Below are 18,158 nucleotides of genomic sequence, written 5' to 3' on the forward strand. Positions count from 1 at the left end.
TGGGGAGAGGTTAAAGGGAAATGTGATGATTCTCCTGTGTGGAAGGAGTTTGAGAGGAGCATGTAGGGTTGTAGGAAAAGACAACTCTGCATATGAGTTCTCCTGTGGGCCTGGAATGGAAATAGAAGCAGTTGTTTCCACAACTCCAATAAGTGTGGCTATGCAAGACTTGTACAGCTCATCTCCAGGGTGGAAATTATCTGCTGGAGTATGACAAATGCACTGTCATTCAAAATTGTTTCCTCAAACTGGAATTTGACTTGAGGACTGAAAGAATGTCAACAGAGAATTGCCCTTTTTCTGATAAGGGCGTCACTTGCTGTCAGCAGCATAAAACTGGCAACTGTTGGTGTATTTGAACTCTCCTGGTAAATTCATGTTATATTCAGACACTATGAAGATCATTTTGCGAGAATTCTTGAAGTCTAAAACCAAATGACATATTTTATATTTCAAATTTCTTGTATTCCCCCAAATAAGATGCTTTTCTGAAGAAATCAAGTACTGGGCTTTAGCATAAATACTTATAGTGAATGAAATGGTGACATGGATTTATGTGAACTTGTTTTATGAGATGGTGTCATAGAACTGACAGCACTTCTTCATCCCCTTCCAATTCTGTTGCTGCTTTATTTAGTAACAGGGATTAGTAGCTCTTTTAAAAAGTTTATCAGACTTGTTTCATTTCATATATGCTGGGTACAACTCAATATCCAACCCCGCTGTTTTTGAGACTAGGACTTACAAACTGCCATGATTTTGGTCGCCCCAAACTTCATGTTATGATTGACAATTTTAGGTACAACTTTTACTGAAGAAATAATAAATAATTATTTATCTGGAGATGGAAAGTCATTCATTGTCTGACTTCTGGTGATTAAAACACCTGGTCACTGGCCTTATTTGAGATGTAAAAATGTCGCATGGTTAAAAAGTGTGATTTCCATCCCCACACACAAGAAGCTTTTGGTTCTTGAGGGTGTCTTGTGGTCAGAGATGAGTATGGAAATGTTTTCTGCTGAGAAAGCCATTCCCAAATCTTTCTAAACTACTTTTTCCCAACAGACTGCAGACATATTATTGAAACCATGTGATGAAGATGTTGATGGAGAAAATAATAGTGAAAGGTTTGTGTTTTTCTGTAGTCATACAAACCTATATGATACAGCTTTTTTTGTGAACAACTATATTCTGGGCAAGAGAAACAGAAGAATAAAAAGTTATTTTCTTTAAAATATTTTGTCAGAGTTTATTGTTCTTAATTATTGAAGAATTAACGCTAGCAACAGTGACTAGCCAGAAAGTTTTTTTAATCTGCAGCTTTAGTTCAGCACTGATTGAAATCAGTTTTAGTTCAGTTGAGTTTTAAAATATTTACTCTCAATTTTAGAATAAAGGTCTGAGCTGTTTTTATTTCCAGCTTTCAAGTCTAGTTGTTGTTCAGATGCTACAGCTTGGAATTCAATGTGAAGATCAGAGAGTGGAAAAAAATTAATATAACTTTTTTTTCCCAGAGTTCTAATTATTGCCTTAAGTAAATACATTGCCTATCTGCTAAAACTGCATGGGGTTTGTAAAAAAAAAAAAAAAAAAAGGGGGAGTGTAGGAGTGTATAGTGTTTACTGTCCATTAAGAACTTGTATTAAAATGATAATGAGGTCTGTGTCTTCTTTTTAGGGAAAACAGTATTTTGCTTGATGGCAATGATAGAATATCTTCAGAGGTGTTTCTGGTAAGAAGGATTTTATTTATACACAGATACACAGCATCTCATACAAAATACAAATGTGAAGTAACACAACAAATTTAGCTTTTAACGTCTTATGGTTGTTGGTGGCTGCAAGGCTTGCAAAACCTCTTGTAGAGAGCTCATCATGTCACTTCACAGAAACTCAGGGCAGCACAGCAAGTTTATATTTATGCATCTCATTTAAGAAATGTTTTGTAATGTAAATAATTGACTGCTGTTGGGGGTTGTGTGTATTTGTAATTCCTTGAGTTTGGAAAGATTTCTTTTTTCCTTAAAATTTCTGGAAGCACTGGAACTGGTTAGGCACCTGATTTCCAGTTGCTAAGTAATAATAAAATTGTTCTGTTATTTAAATACAGGATTCAAGTAGCAAGACTTGTGATCTTAATGCAAACACTGATTCAGAGGTGTTGGGGGATGGCAGCATTAATGTTCCCGAGGAAGCTCCAGGTGTCCAAGTACCACATCTGGATCTGAAGAATGTATCTGATGGTGACAAATGGGAAGGTAATTTTCACTCTTTAGCTCACAATATAGTTAGGGAGGAGTGATAAATAAAACAATTTACGAAGTAGAAGCAGCAGACAACAATATATTCCTGTACATGTGGTAAGATCAACCAAGTCATGACATAGGTCTCATCTTGTTTCACAACCATCTGCAACTTAATTAAGGACCTTAAAAAATATAAAGAAAAAAATAGTCCAAGGAAAAACTTAAGAAAGAAAGCAAAAGAGTCCAAGCTTCATTCTAGGTAGCTTGTTTTGGTTTGGTTTTGGTTTTTATTGTTTTTAAAGTTTCAGGACCCTGAGTCTCTCATCCAAGTCTTTAAAAACACTTTGTCTAATTATATTATTTAGCTAAAATTTGCATCGTGTCTTGTTTGTCTTTGTTTTATTAAATGTAAACTACTGAAATTCTAATGCTAGCTGAATTAGCTGAATTTGACTTAAAAATCACTAACCTGCCAAACAAAGCAGTTTATATTTCAATTTTTCTGAAAAATCTGTTGGTTGTTTTGGTTCCCAAGTAATTGGATAGCTTGAAGCAGCTCTAAATTTTCAAATAAAGGCTAAAATTGCAGATGGATATTATTTCTGTGCCACTTCTTCCTCCATGGTTTGCATTTTAGGAAAAGAAAAATACTTGTAACAGTTTTCTCTCAGACAGGATTCCTTATGTTTGTGGCCTTATTCTTCACTGCCTTCCAGGCTTTAGCAATCCCCTGAGCTTGTGACTTGACTGAATTTTATTGCTCAAATGTCTGGTAATAACTGTTTAGTCTTTTTTTTTACTTAAAACAACCATAAGCCCTTATAACCACAGCAAAACACTCTTGTGTTTTATCTTCTGTGATATCTTCTTTTCAAAATACTTCTCTTTTTGTATCTTCCTTATATTGTGTTTCCTCTGCCTGGTTTTGATATTTGGAGTCATCACACCTTAAAAAATGCAAGTGATCTAAGATGCTAAACTACTGTGAGCTGTCAGTGACAGTGCAATGGCCACAGGCCACTCATTTCTGGTTTGGAAAACTTGAAGTACAACTTGATAGATGTAGTGCAGGTGAACTGTGCAGGGACAAGGTTTTAACTTTCAACAGGCTCTTCCAGTGACAGCTGTTCTTTTAGATGCCCTTAAGTGTCACAGTGAAACCTTAGCAAGACACTGGTAACAAGGAATCACTGCACGTAACTTCTGGTTGCAGTGTTGGAAATGTTAAAATGAGGGAAGTAAAGCTGGAGTGTGTGTCCTGTAACAGTGCAGCTTGGAGCTGTCGCATGTGAGCACATACAGCTTTGTCCTGAAGCTCAAGTGGCGATAACTGATTGTTGGTTTGTTACTGGTGTTGACTGTCTTGCAAATTATTTGCCTTCATGAGTCCACGCTTCCCTTTTAGCCCTTGTGCAAATAAAGAGGTTTGCAACTTGTGATTGGCTTCATTAGTTTTGTACAATATTTGCTGGTTGGTGGTCTTGAGCCCTAACAAACTGCACATTCAGAGTATGTCACGGCACAGAGAAGTCAAATTGCAGGCATCCAAAGACACTGAGTCCAGATTTTCATTCGTGTTGCCCAAGTTAAGAACAGTGTAAAGCTAAAAAAACCCATAAAAGTCCTTATGTTTTTGGTGTTTTATTTAGTTTAATTGCTTACTTGCACATTACATTTTGTTGCATCCTCAGTTTATGTTAAGGTACTTAATATGTATTCTCAGAAGGTTTGTGGCATCCATTTTCATAATTTCCTTAAATCTGCTCATGAAATTGCTTTTGGTTTTACTTCCCCAAATAGCTTTATGACCCTTGTTTTGAAAATAAAGCAGCCTGTTTATAAATTTATATTATAACTTCTTGGTATTAAATAATGATCTTTGCAAGAGTTGTTATTTCATTGTGAAGTATTTGAACATTGACCATTCTTCAGTCCTGTTTAGGATGGTTATTAGGAACTCAGCCTTCCAAGGCACTGCAAGTCCTTGTGGCATTCCATTGAAGTAGAGTGACTTTGTTAAGAAATCTGTAGTAGTCCAAGTTCTGTTACAAGATTTGGGTTATTAAAGCCAATCTAATAGAAAACTCAAAGGCATGCAACAGAGTTCTTGAAAATCATCATCAAATGCTTGCTGACCCAAGGCAAAAATGCAGAATGGTTGATTTATATTTCTGAGTATTTTTTTCTGCATTTGCCCTGCTTTTTGGAAATCACCATCATCTCTTATCATTTACAAGCTCTGAGCAAAAACATTAGAGCTTGCCTTTTGTTCATGCGAGGATGCATGAGTCTCTTATTAAACTGCAATAAGTCTTTACTATTCCTGTACCAGTTCTTTGTAAACCTGTCCAGTAAAAAGCTCAAATTGGCCGAGGACTGAGCATCCTTACCTGCCATGGGAATTGCTTGGAAGCTGAGAGTGCTCAGGGCCTGGTCCAAAAGATGGGTTGTTTTTCCCTGGTACTGTATCTTCCTGCTTTACATGTTATGTATAGTTTGTTCTGACTGTGCTGTGTGTTCACTTTAGTATTTTTGCCATTCTTTTTCATTTTATTAGCGCCATGCCCTATCACTTTCCCCCTCATTGATTTCAAAACAATGCATCTGCAGAGAGAAGGGGAGGGTAAGTATGGTTCGCCATACGTTCAGTTATCTGCCTTTTGATAGTTGATGGTTTGCTTTCTAACTAACCCTTCACCTGCTGTCCCTTATATCTTGGGAATATTCTGATCTGCAGTTTTTTTGTTGATTCAAAAAGGTCCCCTTCTTGTATCTTGTACTGTGCAAACAGGCAAGATCGCAGCTTAAAAACAACAAAAAAAATTCCCAATCATACTTAGTAAATGTGCAGTGGAAAGCAGGTACAAGGGTTATTTTTTTTTTTAAAGATTACTTTGTGGGTTTTATTGTTGTTCTGCACACTTTGAACCCAGTTTTCAAATTTCTGATTCAAACTAGAAAAAAATCAGGCAACTCTGAAAGGAAAAGGGGGGTGGGATTTCAAATTAAAGTACTTGGAAGGCTATGTCAGCTTCTTGTTGGACAGCAAGAAAAACGTGTCAAAGAATTATAAGGGATGTTAGCAAGGAGCTTTTCGTAGGGATTTGAAAGAATTGATTGTTTTGGAATCTCCTTCCTAAAAAATCACCTTCCACAAATTAAGAAATCTCTTTTTCTCAGTGGTGTCAAGATAGATTTTATCATAAATCCCAAAAACACTCCTTGAAAAAGACTTAAGCAAATGGGCATTGTACCTAAAGAGGTACTGTCAGACCTACTTTCTTCAAAACCAAGAGGACAACCTTTCAAAGTACCTGTGTACAGTATGAAAACTAATTTCCACAGCAAAATACTGCAATGGACAATAAACATATTCTTATTTTATATTTCTGATGCATAAATAAGGCTCTTTTACACTGCTGTTGAACTGCTCAGAAATGCATACTCCCAAGATACACTTTGAAAAAGGGATCCTAGTGTGCATACTTCATTTCAGTACCTTTTTCTTTCAGTTATATGACAGAATTTGTAGCTTTCTGATGTATTTCACTGTTTTATTCACTTTGTGTATGACACCACATCCTCTAGAGCATACAAGACTAAGCGTTGGGTACGCATTTTTGTTTCCTTTTGACTCTTGGTTATAGTTCTGTTAACAGAAAAGTACCATTTTGTGTCTTTTTTTTATCTTCTAGATCCATTTCCTGCTTTCAAATCTTGGCAGGAGGACAGTGAATCTGGAGAAGCTCAGCTTTCCCCACAGGCTGGGAGGATGACTAATCATCCATTGGAAGAGGACTGTCATCCCATATTGTCACATCGGAGTTTGGATTTTGGGCAAAGCCAGCGTTTCTTACATGATCCAGAAACGTTAGATTCTTCATCCAAAGCACTTTCTTTTGTAAGGTGTGTATTTTAATGCAATCTGGTGGGCAGGAAATGTTACTGGCAGGATGAAAATACAGCTGTTTAAGGACGCCGCGGGTTTTCATGATCTGAATGAGCTGAAGACCAAGGTCAAATGTAGCCAGTCAAATGTGGCCATTTGACTGCTCTGCCTGCCCAGGAACTGCTGGAGTGAGTCAGAGCAGAGGTTCAGCTGGGGTGGGATTGTGTCTCTCCAAGTGGCTGCTGACAGATGCTGAGGGAAAGAGGATAAAAATAGGACAAGCTTGCAGAGCTTTCCCTAGCATTTGGTCAGGGCTTCGGACAACCTGCTGTAATGGCACTTCCTGGGCTGAAGGTGGTATTTATATCCTTTGTTTACCAGGCTTTACTGGACTCTGGTCTGTGATTTTGTGTAAGCCCTGGCTTTTTTTTCTTCTTTTTTTTTAACCTAGTTTATTAAAGTAGAGTTGTCACTAAACAAGCTGCAGCTTATTTGTATGAATTGGGGAGTGTGACTCTCCAAAACTGTAAATAACCCATGACCTATACTGTCTGCTACTGTTAATGGGAAAGGGAATTTGAGAAGAATTGTCATGCTTGTTAGGGAAGAAATAATCCCATAAAAATGAGAAAAGCTGAAACAGGAGATTAGAACAAGTTTAGAGTTTCTAGTTGTCTGTCTGGCAGATTTATTGATGCAAAAAGATCCTTGTGCAAGTTTTCTCCAATTAGCCGCAGAAGATATTTAACCAGTACTGTTAAAATGATGTAGAAGACTGACCTGCAAAAAAATGCTGATGATAATAGCTGTTCTCCTCATTCTGAAACTAATAAGGATCTACTCTAGCAGATTATTAGATCGGTATTATTATTAGATTAGTATCTAATAACTTGAACTACATAGATGTCACTGGCTGTGTTGAGGGATGTTTCAGGCACCTCGTACAATAACTGTTCTGGAAAATTCTCATGTCAGTCTTGAAACAAAAATGCTTTGCAAAAGCAGCAAATGTCAAGGAGCTGTGTGAAAGATGATATAAAACCAGAACCATGTACTCTGTAAGTCTTATTAGTAAAGTTTAGGGAATTTATTACTAAGACTAACAAATGATGTGGATACTTTTTAGCTAAGTATCTGTTAGCTTGCCTGAGACAGTTAAGTGAAGCTGTTTAACTACCAAGGGTTGTTCAGTGGTATTTTCTAGCCTGGGCTTTATTGTGAGCCCAGTACTTGAAGAGCAACTGAGTATATAGTAAACTTAGGTAAATAGCCCAGGCATCAGAAAGTTGGCAATTAATGGTACATTACACTTGAATTTCAAATACTGTTTTTCTGTTGTGGGTATTACTGACATTAGGGAGGAAGAACAGCATAACACAAGGCAGCAGCTCAAAGCAGTTTGAGTAAATAGCTCTGAAAATTTGAAAAGAATGGATTATGAACTGGAAAAAAAAAAAAGAAATTATTCATCTCTTGCTTAAATATACATGTTGTTTGCACTCATTTAACTGTCTAAATGACATTTAAAAAATGTTTTTATACAGAACACGACGAGCATCCTTTAGCTCAAAAGATGACAAAAGGGAAGACAAGACACCATATCAGCTTGTCAAGAAATTACAGAAAAAAATAAAGCAATTTGAGGAACAGTTTGAAAAAGAGAAGAACAGTAAGGTGGGTTAGCACTTCTGTCTTTACTCAGAATAAAGGACTGCATTGGAGGGCTAAGTGGCTCTTGAATCTCATCACTGAGTAATTGTGTGTTCACAAATTAGGAGAATTTTGTTACACGCTGCTGTCTGCAAAAGTGAGCTGAGCAACAGCAATATTAGAAAATGTGCCAGAATGCCAGAGCCAAAGGAGGACAGAGTGACAGCTCTGCTGTGAGACTGAGGGCATTTCAGCTGAGATGTGTGGAAAAGCAGAAGTGTCTTACCACTCTCTGGTTCAACTGCTGAAGTTGTTTCAGTTTTATTTTCACAAGTGTTGTCGTTATGTTGGCACTGAGATCTGATCTGATACTGAGTGAAATCCATGTAACTGTTCACATTCACTGTCACAAATATTACCAAATCTTGAAAGAAGTATTTATAAACAAGATTTAGTGTGCTTGTCTTAATACATAGTTTATTTGTATTTTTTTCAGCCCTCCTATAGTGATATTGCAGCCAATCCAAAAGTTTTAAAATGGATGACTGAACTTACCAAATTGAGAAAGCAAATAAAAGGTAAGAGATTGCTACAGCTTCTGGTTTTCTACAAATACAAGTTACCTACATGACTGAAATGGCTAAATCATTCAGTAAAATTCCATGTGACACTAAAAATGTTTCCTTTTTACATTCTGCACTATTCAAAAATCCAATTATTCTTATGGCTTTAGTTCTTTAGGAGAGAAACTTAGCCTATGCAAATTTCTGTGTTCCTGTATTTGTAGTTAAACTGAGAGTGTTACTTCTTTTAAACCTTTGGATTGAGCAATTTTTCTCATTTCAGATGCAAAGCAGAGGAGCTCAGATGGAGAATTCATACCTCAAACACGTCCACGAAGTAACACTCTTCCAAAAAGCTTTGGTTCCTCTCTTGACCAAGAGGATGAAGAAAATGAAGACGAGATGCGGGTTGTGCAGAAAGAGAAGAAGCCCACCAAGGAGGCTACACTTGAACTCATTTTGAAAAGATTAAAGGAAAAACGAGTTGAGAGATGTTTACCAGAAGATATAAAGGTAAGCATGGGGTTATGGATAGGATCTTTCTAAGAGAATAAGAGGGGGAAATAGAGCACTGTCAGACACTTGGGATACCACTTTATCAACATGATGATGCCTCTGCCCAGCAGCCCTTTGCCAGGCCATCATATTTCTGACAACTCTGGGGAAATTATCATCATGAACCACATTTTCTTTGCTCTTTATTAAGATATTTAGAAGTATGTGCTGACAATACTGAACAGCTTTAAATGGAGGAAGGTGGGTTGTATGATATCAACTAAGCTAAGTTTGGCTTAGGCATCTGTACAGTGGGTAACAATGACTTGTGTTTGATTAAATGCTAATTATTCTTGATAGAAAATGACAAAGGACCATTTGGTAGAAGAGAAAACGTCTCTCCAGAAGAGCCTCCTGTATTATGAAAGCCAACATGGACGGCCGGTAATGCTTGGCTTTACTTCAGACTGTGTCATTGTGTGCATAGACAGCAGTAACTCTTGTGCAATAGTAAGACCAGAATTTAATGCTGGTGTGGGGGTTCTTCTTTTTCCTTCTCCAAAACACAAAGGTATCTATTGGCCTCCATGTTGCCATCTGAGGAACTTGCTGCATTGACTTCTAAAAAAAGAAAAAAGTATGTATTATTAGGCCCCCTTTTCAGAAATCAGCAGATTATTGGAGTATGCAAAGTGATGGGTGTCATTTGGTGCCTTTTATGTCTGTGAGGCAAAGAGACATTTGAAAAATAAACAAGATTATTGAATTTCCTGGGAAAAGACTGGAAATGTTATTCTGGATTTCACAGAAACAGAAATGAAAAGACAGTTCCCATTCCCCTCTCTACAGTTTCATCTTTTTCTTTTTTCCCTGTCATTTCTGTAGAACCATCGTCATTGCCAGGCACACATCTTTTCCCCTAGTTCTTGGTCCCTTTTTTTTCCTCTTTTCCATGGATATTTAAAGACAGAGGGTTTGCCTCTGCTTAAGCTCCCCTAATTTTTAGGAAGTGTTTAAATCTTTTCCCTAAAATATACAGGGTGTTAAAGTGAGAGAGAATGAAGAAGCACCCACTTATTCCCTTTTATCTGCATAAACCCCCTTTCATACACACAATTTAAGGTAGTTTTGTATTCCTAGCTAGAATGTTGGTGGCCTGGCAGGAGAAGCACACGGCTTTGTGTTTGCTTGTCTGTGATTGAGTGACCGGTATAATTAATTCTGTGGTTTCTCTGCCTTTAGGTTACTAGAGAAGAAAGACATATTGTGAAGCCACTTTATGACAGATACAGACTTGTAAAACAAATGTTAACTAGAGCAAGCATTACTCCTATTCTTGTGAGTAAAACAAATGCTATTTCTATTTATTTTCCCACTTTTGAACTGCTAGGGTGCCTTTAGAAGAGCTAGTAACACTGTTCCATAAAACATCTTTCTTGTGGAGATATAAGATGTTGTTGTCATTGTACTTGAGGCATTTGATTGATTTACTGGTGAGAACAGAGCAGTTCCAAGCTGTCTGTGACCTCGATGGCTCTTGGGATTCAAATGGTTCTCTGTGGAAGTAAGTGAGCTGTGCTAACTTGCTGTAGCTGAGATGTTCCCAAATGCCTGTGCTAGGTATGGATCCACAGGACATACTGTACTTTTAGTCCTCCCCAGAATAGTAACACCAGTTGCAGTGCAGGTTGCTGTCAGCAAAGGCTTGAGTGAGAGGATTGCCATCAGAACCATTTCATTCCTTCATGCTTCCCCAGAGAGAGACATGTTACCAGCACCTGCAGCATCCGTACAATATCCATGCTTTTTCATTGTATTTTCACTTCACTTCCTTCTGAATTTTCTATCCTCTCTCTGTGGTCTTCTAAGAGATGAGGAAGAAAAGTTTTCATACTGTGCAAGGAAATTGAGGTAACCTTGTTTATAGTAGCTGTAAAACAGCTGGGGAATGACAGCCAGCTGCTTTTGTTCTGCATGAGCTATAATCCAAGCCTTGCATACTGACCCAGGCTTGCAAAATCCCTGTTTTGATGTTGGCTGCTGACCCTTTTGGAAGGAAGGGACTGCACAGCTGATGTGAGATAATCTCTTTGCATACAGACAGTTCTTCCCAGATGTAGGTAGCTGGGCTTACTCAGCAGGAACTTAACCTGCTGTTTACGTTGTCACTGACAGTTCTTAGCTCTCCCCTCTAGGCTGGAGTACATTGAGATAAAGGGACCAGGTCAAGATTTTGCCTTTCTTGCACATACATTTTTTTTGGTGGCTACTTTTAAAGAAGAACATGATTTGCATCACAGTCATATTTAAGTTTAAGGGCTTTTATATCAGAATCCCTTTTTGAACTCTATCTTAAATACAGGTTGCTCTTAGACACTGATGTGTTTCTCTGTGACTGGTGAGTCACAGTTTTTTGGTAGTGCCATTGACTGGTTGAGCTTTATCCCATCTCTCCCCCCAAAAATCTGACTCTTCAGCTGAGATGGGTTTTACATTCTTGGTAGCCTTAGGACTGTACCATGGTCATTCTGGTTTTTTGGCTGTGAAATAAAGGGATCGGTGATAGCCCACCAGAAGGATTTTAAATTCAGGAGAGATGTCAGTAACACGATTCCTAATCTGTGCTGTAGGCAATACCTGTAAAATGTTTTTCACAGGTCTTTGCTTTTGAAACCTATAGAAGAGATGAAGACCTCTCTCTTGTTACCAAGGGTTGTTCAGTGGTAGCTTCTAGGTAGGCTGTGTTCAGTGCCAGGTATTTCAAGAATGGATTTTTTGGTTTATGTGACAATTGATTCCATGAGATATCTCTTACTGTGTCCTGGTACACTAATGACATGCACTGAAGCCTGTGTGGAAGTGTCCAGAGAAGCAGACGACTATTTACCTTCCATGAACTAAAGTCTTTGCCAGGTCATTGTCTGTGTGGCTTTTGTGTTTCACCTTTCTCTTGTCCAGAGACCATCTGTTGGAATTGCTTCTGCTGTCTGGGGATAAGGGATGAGCAGGACATTATGGCATGTGTGCAACAGGCACCTGGACAGCACAGGGACACCTGCTTTAGGCTGGAGTTCAAAGGATTTTGACTCTGAGGTGGCAATAGATAGCTCTGATTTCACACTTCCAACTGTGGGGCTTCAGAGTGATCTGGAAAAAGAACCTGGCAGGAGATAACCAGCTCTGCCTCTGTAACTGTGGTTTGGTTTGGGAGGAGTAACAGTAACTACCAAATGCAGAGCTATCATTGCACTTCATGAATCTTCTGCAAAACATGGAGAGAGCAAATCATTTTTATTACAAGTCTGAAAAGGAGTATTTTAAAATAAATTATAAACTACAACATTTACTTCTGTGCCAAGGATACCTTGGATATCTGAATCTTTTGAGTTATATGGTTATTTTATTTGTACTCTGTAAGTATGTTTGCAGCCTTTCATTCATCTCAAAGAGGAAATACTGGGTGACTTCAACATAATTCTGACTTCAAACAGCACTTGATGTCTTACTGTACATTTTGAAACAAACTTCCATTTTTGCAGGGATCACCATCAACCAAGAGGCGGGGGCAGATGTTACAGCCCATTATTGAAGGTGAAACTGCCCATTTTTTTGAAGAAATTAAGGTAGGTACAGTGCAATTAAAAAAATACTTTCCAGCACTTGTAATAAGGAACTGAAATCCATCACATTTGTTTTGAATTTCTGTTTTCACTTTCAGGAAGAAGAGGAGGAAAGTGATGGTTTGTCTACAGACCTAAATGAAATCTTAAAAACTGCTGCCCAAACACAGCCCGTTCTAAGCCCAGTTGAAAACTCAGAGTCTGATATTGAAGATGGTCAAGAGAAACTCACCCGGGACCTGAGGCTCTCCAGCACCCGAGCTGCTTCTATGTATGGACAATTAAGTGGATAATTTAATTACAGTAGTTGTAATTATTGTACTTAGAGTCATGATACTAAATCTATGATGTTGGGTGGAAGGGAGTGACATGTTCAGGAAATGTTTGGATTGAATGAGTGTTCTTTGCTCTGACATGTCTGACTAAGATCTTTTTGTTCTCAGTGAATTATTTAGTATCTTCTAAACCTTCTTCAGCCTTATTTGAGCTGTGTAGACAGCAGAAAATTTATACCCCTTTATTAACTGCTAGTTTGTTCTCAATATTTCACTTTCAAATAGCATGTTCCTTATGAGCCAGACAAATAAATTATTAGTGCAGCTAGCTCAGTTGTTTCTGAGGAATTTAAATTCTATTGTATGACCAACAGTATTTTTCTTTCACTTGAAATTTTTAGGCCTGAATTATTGGAGCAACTGTGGAAAGCCAGAGCTGAGAAAAAGAAGCTACGTAAGACATTACGAGAATTTGAAGAGGAGTTTTATCAGCAGAATGGAAGGTTTGTTCAGCACAAAACCAGATGCTGGGCTGCAGCCTCATTATGTAGCCAAGTATATTTGCTGATTTTGAATGTTGTCAGCCGGAATCTGATCTGTTTTGATCTGCTGTGAATAATCTCCTGAGGGAGATAACTTTGTGTATTTTTAACAGTTACATTTTAAAAAAAGAGCATTTAAAAATACTTACTATAAAGTATGATTTTTTTTATTTAAAAAACCCCATATGATCCCTGTTCTGTAACACAGGACAGGGAAATTTGCCCATTTGCCCCTTGTTCCAGTAGGTCAGTTCTGGCAGTGGATATTTGCTTTACCAGTAAAGGGTTTTATAATTTTTATTCTTCTCATTATTGTTTAGTTCTTTTAAGCTTCTTATTTGAATTTGTTTGAATTGCTGCTTATTGTATTTTTGAGGTGTCTCACCTCATGAACAAAACTAACAACACTCCTAAGAGGTCACTTTCTTGACTGGCAAATGCTCTCACTTGACTGTGCTTTCTCCTGTATTGCTCCTGAGCCACCAACTTCTGGACCACTGGTCACACAAATTCCAGTAACGTGGCTTCATCTTGCACGTACTGAATTTGGGACAGAACTCCTTTTGACTTCAGTGGCAAATAATGAGGTTAATTATATTAATAGATTAATCTATTATTGTCCAGTAAGAATAATACTCTGCTGCCAGTTTGTGGGTCAATCTACATACAGTAAAAAACATAGGTTGACTTAAATTTGTCTTTTTCTGTAATGTGTACACAGGATCTGAAATGAAACTCTTCATATCCTGTTAGTAAAATTCCCAGGAGAGCTTAGGGCAATGATTACTACACAATGCTGCAGTAGTTGTGCTAAGTAAAAGCTGCTGGGTTTCAATTCAGTTTTTTAGGTGATGGTAATTTTAACAACAATAAACTAAAATATAATGTTGTGTCTGTTATTGGTGAACAAGCTGCCAATAATGTTTTCATCTGCCCTAAAATAACTGCCTGTAGCTTCGTCTGTTTTTGGCTTGCTGCAGGATGGAGGATTTAGTTGAGATTTTGATGTTCTTGTTTTTACAGGAATGTACAGAAAGAAGATCGTGTACCAATGCTGGATGAGTACAGGGAATACAAGAAAATCAAAGCCAAACTGAGGCTGTTAGAAGTTCTTATCAGCAAACAAGATTCTTCAAAATCCATTTAAATTATATTCCTCCAACCTGTTGAGTAACATGCTGTTTCCATATACTACCCCTGTACTTATTGGGTGCTTGTGTTCATGTGTCATGCACTGTTGAAAGAATCCAGTTTGTGCACTTTACTGTGGTGCCACTAGGACATGCTTGAAGGGTAAGTAGGTCCTGTCTAGGGAGCAAATATGGTTTCTGAGTTTGAGACTGCTCTATCCAACTTTAGCAAACACAGTTTCCATCAAAGTTTTGTATTCCAGATGCATCCATCCTGTTCCAAAACAACCCTAACTTTTTTTTTCTTTAGCATTCAAGAACTTTGAGACTTTTGTTATTACCAACCTTTTGCATTGTTGAAGAAATTATTAATATTGTAATGCTCCACTGAACTACTCCTCTTGCCTATTTTTTTATTATGGGGAAAAAAATGTCAGCAAATTAAGGGTACAGCTCTTAATTCCTGGAACACTTAACAGACTGTAATTCCTTTCAAAGGACTGCTGTGGAACAACTTTGATTTTTGATATTCTAAATTGCACCTATACACAGTAATAATTAACGTCTATGGATTTTGCTCATTAGCGGTCACGTTTCCTCCTTGATAAAGATGACAGTGGACAAACCAGAAAGTGACCTTTTCTTAGTGGCTTTTAAACCATGGAAAACTGAAAAGTTCAATCACATGCTGCCTGCAGGACTCATGTCATTGTTGTTCATTTGATCCCTTTTTCGGTTGTTGTTTATCAGCCAGTGGTGACGTAGTGTTTGGGCTGAATTGGATACGGCATCTCCGCTTTTGGAAGATTTGAGGAGCACAGTGAACACTTTGGTCTTTGGGAAATCTGATGGCGCTCAGACTTGCGTGGCTCCACAGAAAGGAGCTGGCTTAGGACAGTTAAAATCCCTCTGTACCTGAATTGAGTACGGTGTCAAGGGCTAAAATCAGTGTAGTTAACACGCACCACAGGGAGAAACGTCGGTTTGGAGTGGAAAGATTACTGTCGTTTATCACGGTTTTGTTTTACAGTTGGAGAATAAAAATACATTATCTAACTCTTACGATGTAAGCAAAACAGTTTATGGGCCTTGCATGATTTAGCTTCAGAGTTGAAACTAAATAATGTTTTGAGTATCACATCTGCTGTGCTGAATGATGATTTAGGGACTAGCTTTGCTCTGCAGCAGCCATCCGCAGCTGTTTCTGATCTGACAAAATCAAAATGTTAATTTCAGCTGGTGCTTTCTTGTTTTTTTTTTAATTTTAGTGTATCAGTTTGATTGTGGCCATGTTTTGCATGCACTTACTCTCACTGCATGTTTTTATGACTGGCTAATGTCAACAAAGCAATGATTCACTGCTTTATGAAAGACCAAAAATGAATTTTCTCACGATGCAAGAAATGGCTCACACGTAACCTCAGAGACTTGCTGTTCTGTCATGAAGCATATGAAATAGGTTGCAAGTAGGATTTTTAGTGCTCAGATTTCATTTGTGTACTGTAGAATATTTCTTGGTTTGTTTAACTCTGCTTGTAGGCACGTAATTTTGGAATTCAGAAAAAAAAAAGCACTAAAACTATTGAGCACTGGTGATATGCCTTTTCTCTTCTTTTTTTTTTAACTGCAAAGTGATCTGGGACCTTAGAGAATTATGAGGTTAAACTAGTCTTGAGACCATTTATCAATTTTATTCAGTTCCATTGTGCAATGTACACTTCAGTTCCTTTTCTATCAGTCTGCAGACACGGGTGTATCCAAACGTTGAAACTAATGTGTACTGTATAGTGTTGTACATGAATGTTTGTGTTTTATATACCACATGCAAAATGTCAATATGCACTATTTAAATGTTTTAAATAATATATTCCTCCTTTATAATGCTTAAATCTATATGATTCCAATATTTTTATAAGTGAGTGAGTGATCAGACTGGTTCCAATTCAGAATTAACAGCTGCTTTGTGTTTGTTATGCAGTGTTTGGCTGTTTATTCAGTATAGTAGATAAGCATGGCAACAGTTATGCTGAGTGTCTTTTGTGCCATCCTTGTTGAGCAATAAATAAATGGTAGAACTAGGCATTTTGTGATATAACAGTTTTACTTTGGTAAAAGCAAAACCTATATATCCATATGGATATATAGATATGGAATATATATAACTAAACCAGATATAATTGCATTGCTATGTCTGGTGCTCATTGTATAGACTTTTATAATAAAAGTACCTTAACCTTTATTGTCTTACATCTTTTGTTTCTCATCATGCTTTCTCCACCACTGCCATGTCTTAAAAACAAGTGCTGAGTCCTTTGCTGCTCTTGTTTGTAGCTCCAGGGTGTTGGTGAGGTGGGTCTGAATTCCACAGTCTGCTTTGGTGGTGGCTCAGGTGAAACTGCATCCCCTGGAGCCTTGTTCTGCCTGTGCTGGCTGTGCCTCTGGCAGGGGCAGCGGGAGAGGGGCCCCAGCAGCTCCTGGACTGACAGCTTGGATCGTGGTGCTGGCTGGGCTTCAGTTCCTGCTGGCAGTGATGCATGAGCAGACTGGGAGACTGGCTCCTTCCTGCCCCAACAGCAGCACCAGGTCGGGAGTAGATGGGGCAGGGAGCCACGACTGGGATAATTCATTCACTGCCCGTGAATGCACCCTCAGTGAGCACACTGCTTGTGTCTCTGTATCCATGAGGATCTCATCCCTGGGATCAGTGCTGCAGCAGTTACTGCTGTGTTTGTGGCCAGGAAACACTGCTCTTGCACACTCTGCTCCACACACCAGAGGATGCTTTTCCCCTGAACCAAACAGACTTTATTTCATAGTATGCTGTTGTGAGTTCATAGAAAAAGTGATCAAGGTCTTTCAAGCTGACTCTTGTGTTGTATTCTGTGAAAATCCACCTCTCTTCAGCCTCAGGTGTGGCAGGGGAGGAAGAACTCCTGAAGGTCAAGACTCTGCCTGTGGATGTGTCGCGGTGCAGGTAAATGGGAGCAAGAAACCAGGAAGCTGAGGGAGCAAGGGAGGGAGAGGAGATGGAAGGCAGCCTTGGGCATGTTCTTTGGGTTGGGACAGAGTAACTTTCCCTCTGATCACATGGCCTTTCTCTGAAAACAGGGGGAAAGAAATTCTTAAAACATTGGCCTAAAAAATGAACAGAGTTCCTACAGATGTGTTCTACAATCCACCATTTTTCCTTAGTTACATTATTTATTCAATGAAGCTTGCTGTGATCAGGATGCTAATAAGAAAAAGCCCTCAAAGAGTGGTTTAGTGGGAACTGCTGCAAATCCATGTGCATTGAACTAAGATTTTAATGAGGAAAATAACTGTGTTGAACACTATTAGTCAAAATGGAGGAGAAGCATGCTTTTGAGGGTGCAAAAAGCTCAGTTATATTAGGAAAATCTTCTATTACTGAAGAACCAGTTCTGAGACAACACAAGTCTAGAGTATTCCAAGCTTTTCCTCTTCAAACAGATTTGCCTGAGCCATTGTGTCACTGCAGGGTACAGAGCTTGCAGGAAAAAGCCAGGCAGGGTGTGGAGAGGGTGTCCTGTACCCCAGAGGAGGGGGGTGGGGTTGAGGAGTGCTTGAAAGCTCTTTTGGGAAGTTCTGGAAGAGGAACTGTGTCCAAAGGTTTTGAGGCTCTGCATGAGAGGGCTGCCAGGAGGAGGAAAGGTTGGAGATGCCAAAGGTGCTACACACCTGCTTTCCTGCAGTCAGGCTATTGAGTAATCAGGATAAACGGATCATCA

At 38.5% G+C, this 18,158-nt stretch overlaps 1 protein-coding gene across 3 annotated transcripts in view; it reads left to right on the forward strand.

The window, feature by feature from the left end:
- Nucleotides 1-16,656, forward strand: part of FAM13B (family with sequence similarity 13 member B) — a 44,909-nt gene extending 28,253 nt beyond the window's left edge. Inside the window, exons 12-25 of one of the 3 annotated variants that reach the window (XM_039559518.1) lie at nt 1,066-1,127; nt 1,678-1,732; nt 2,110-2,257; nt 4,803-4,868; nt 5,941-6,151; nt 7,679-7,808; nt 8,281-8,362; nt 8,631-8,860; nt 9,203-9,286; nt 10,085-10,180; nt 12,382-12,465; nt 12,561-12,733; nt 13,139-13,240; nt 14,303-16,656. In XM_039559518.1, coding sequence (XP_039415452.1) covers nt 1,066-1,127; nt 1,678-1,732; nt 2,110-2,257; nt 4,803-4,868; nt 5,941-6,151; nt 7,679-7,808; nt 8,281-8,362; nt 8,631-8,860; nt 9,203-9,286; nt 10,085-10,180; nt 12,382-12,465; nt 12,561-12,733; nt 13,139-13,240; nt 14,303-14,426 — 1,647 coding nt within the window. In that variant the 3' untranslated portion in view covers nt 14,427-16,656. The remainder of the gene's footprint in view (nt 1-1,065; nt 1,128-1,677; nt 1,733-2,109; nt 2,258-4,802; nt 4,869-5,940; nt 6,152-7,678; nt 7,809-8,280; nt 8,363-8,630; nt 8,861-9,202; nt 9,287-10,084; nt 10,181-12,381; nt 12,466-12,560; nt 12,734-13,138; nt 13,241-14,302) is intronic. The other 2 variants (XM_039559520.1, XM_039559519.1) reach the window with 2 other exon arrangements.
- The last annotated feature ends 1,502 nt before the right edge of the window (nt 16,657-18,158 follow it).

Source organism: Corvus cornix, chromosome 13, assembly GCF_000738735.6.
Source record: "Corvus cornix cornix isolate S_Up_H32 chromosome 13, ASM73873v5, whole genome shotgun sequence".
NCBI classification, from domain to species: Eukaryota; Metazoa; Chordata; class Aves; order Passeriformes; family Corvidae; genus Corvus; species Corvus cornix.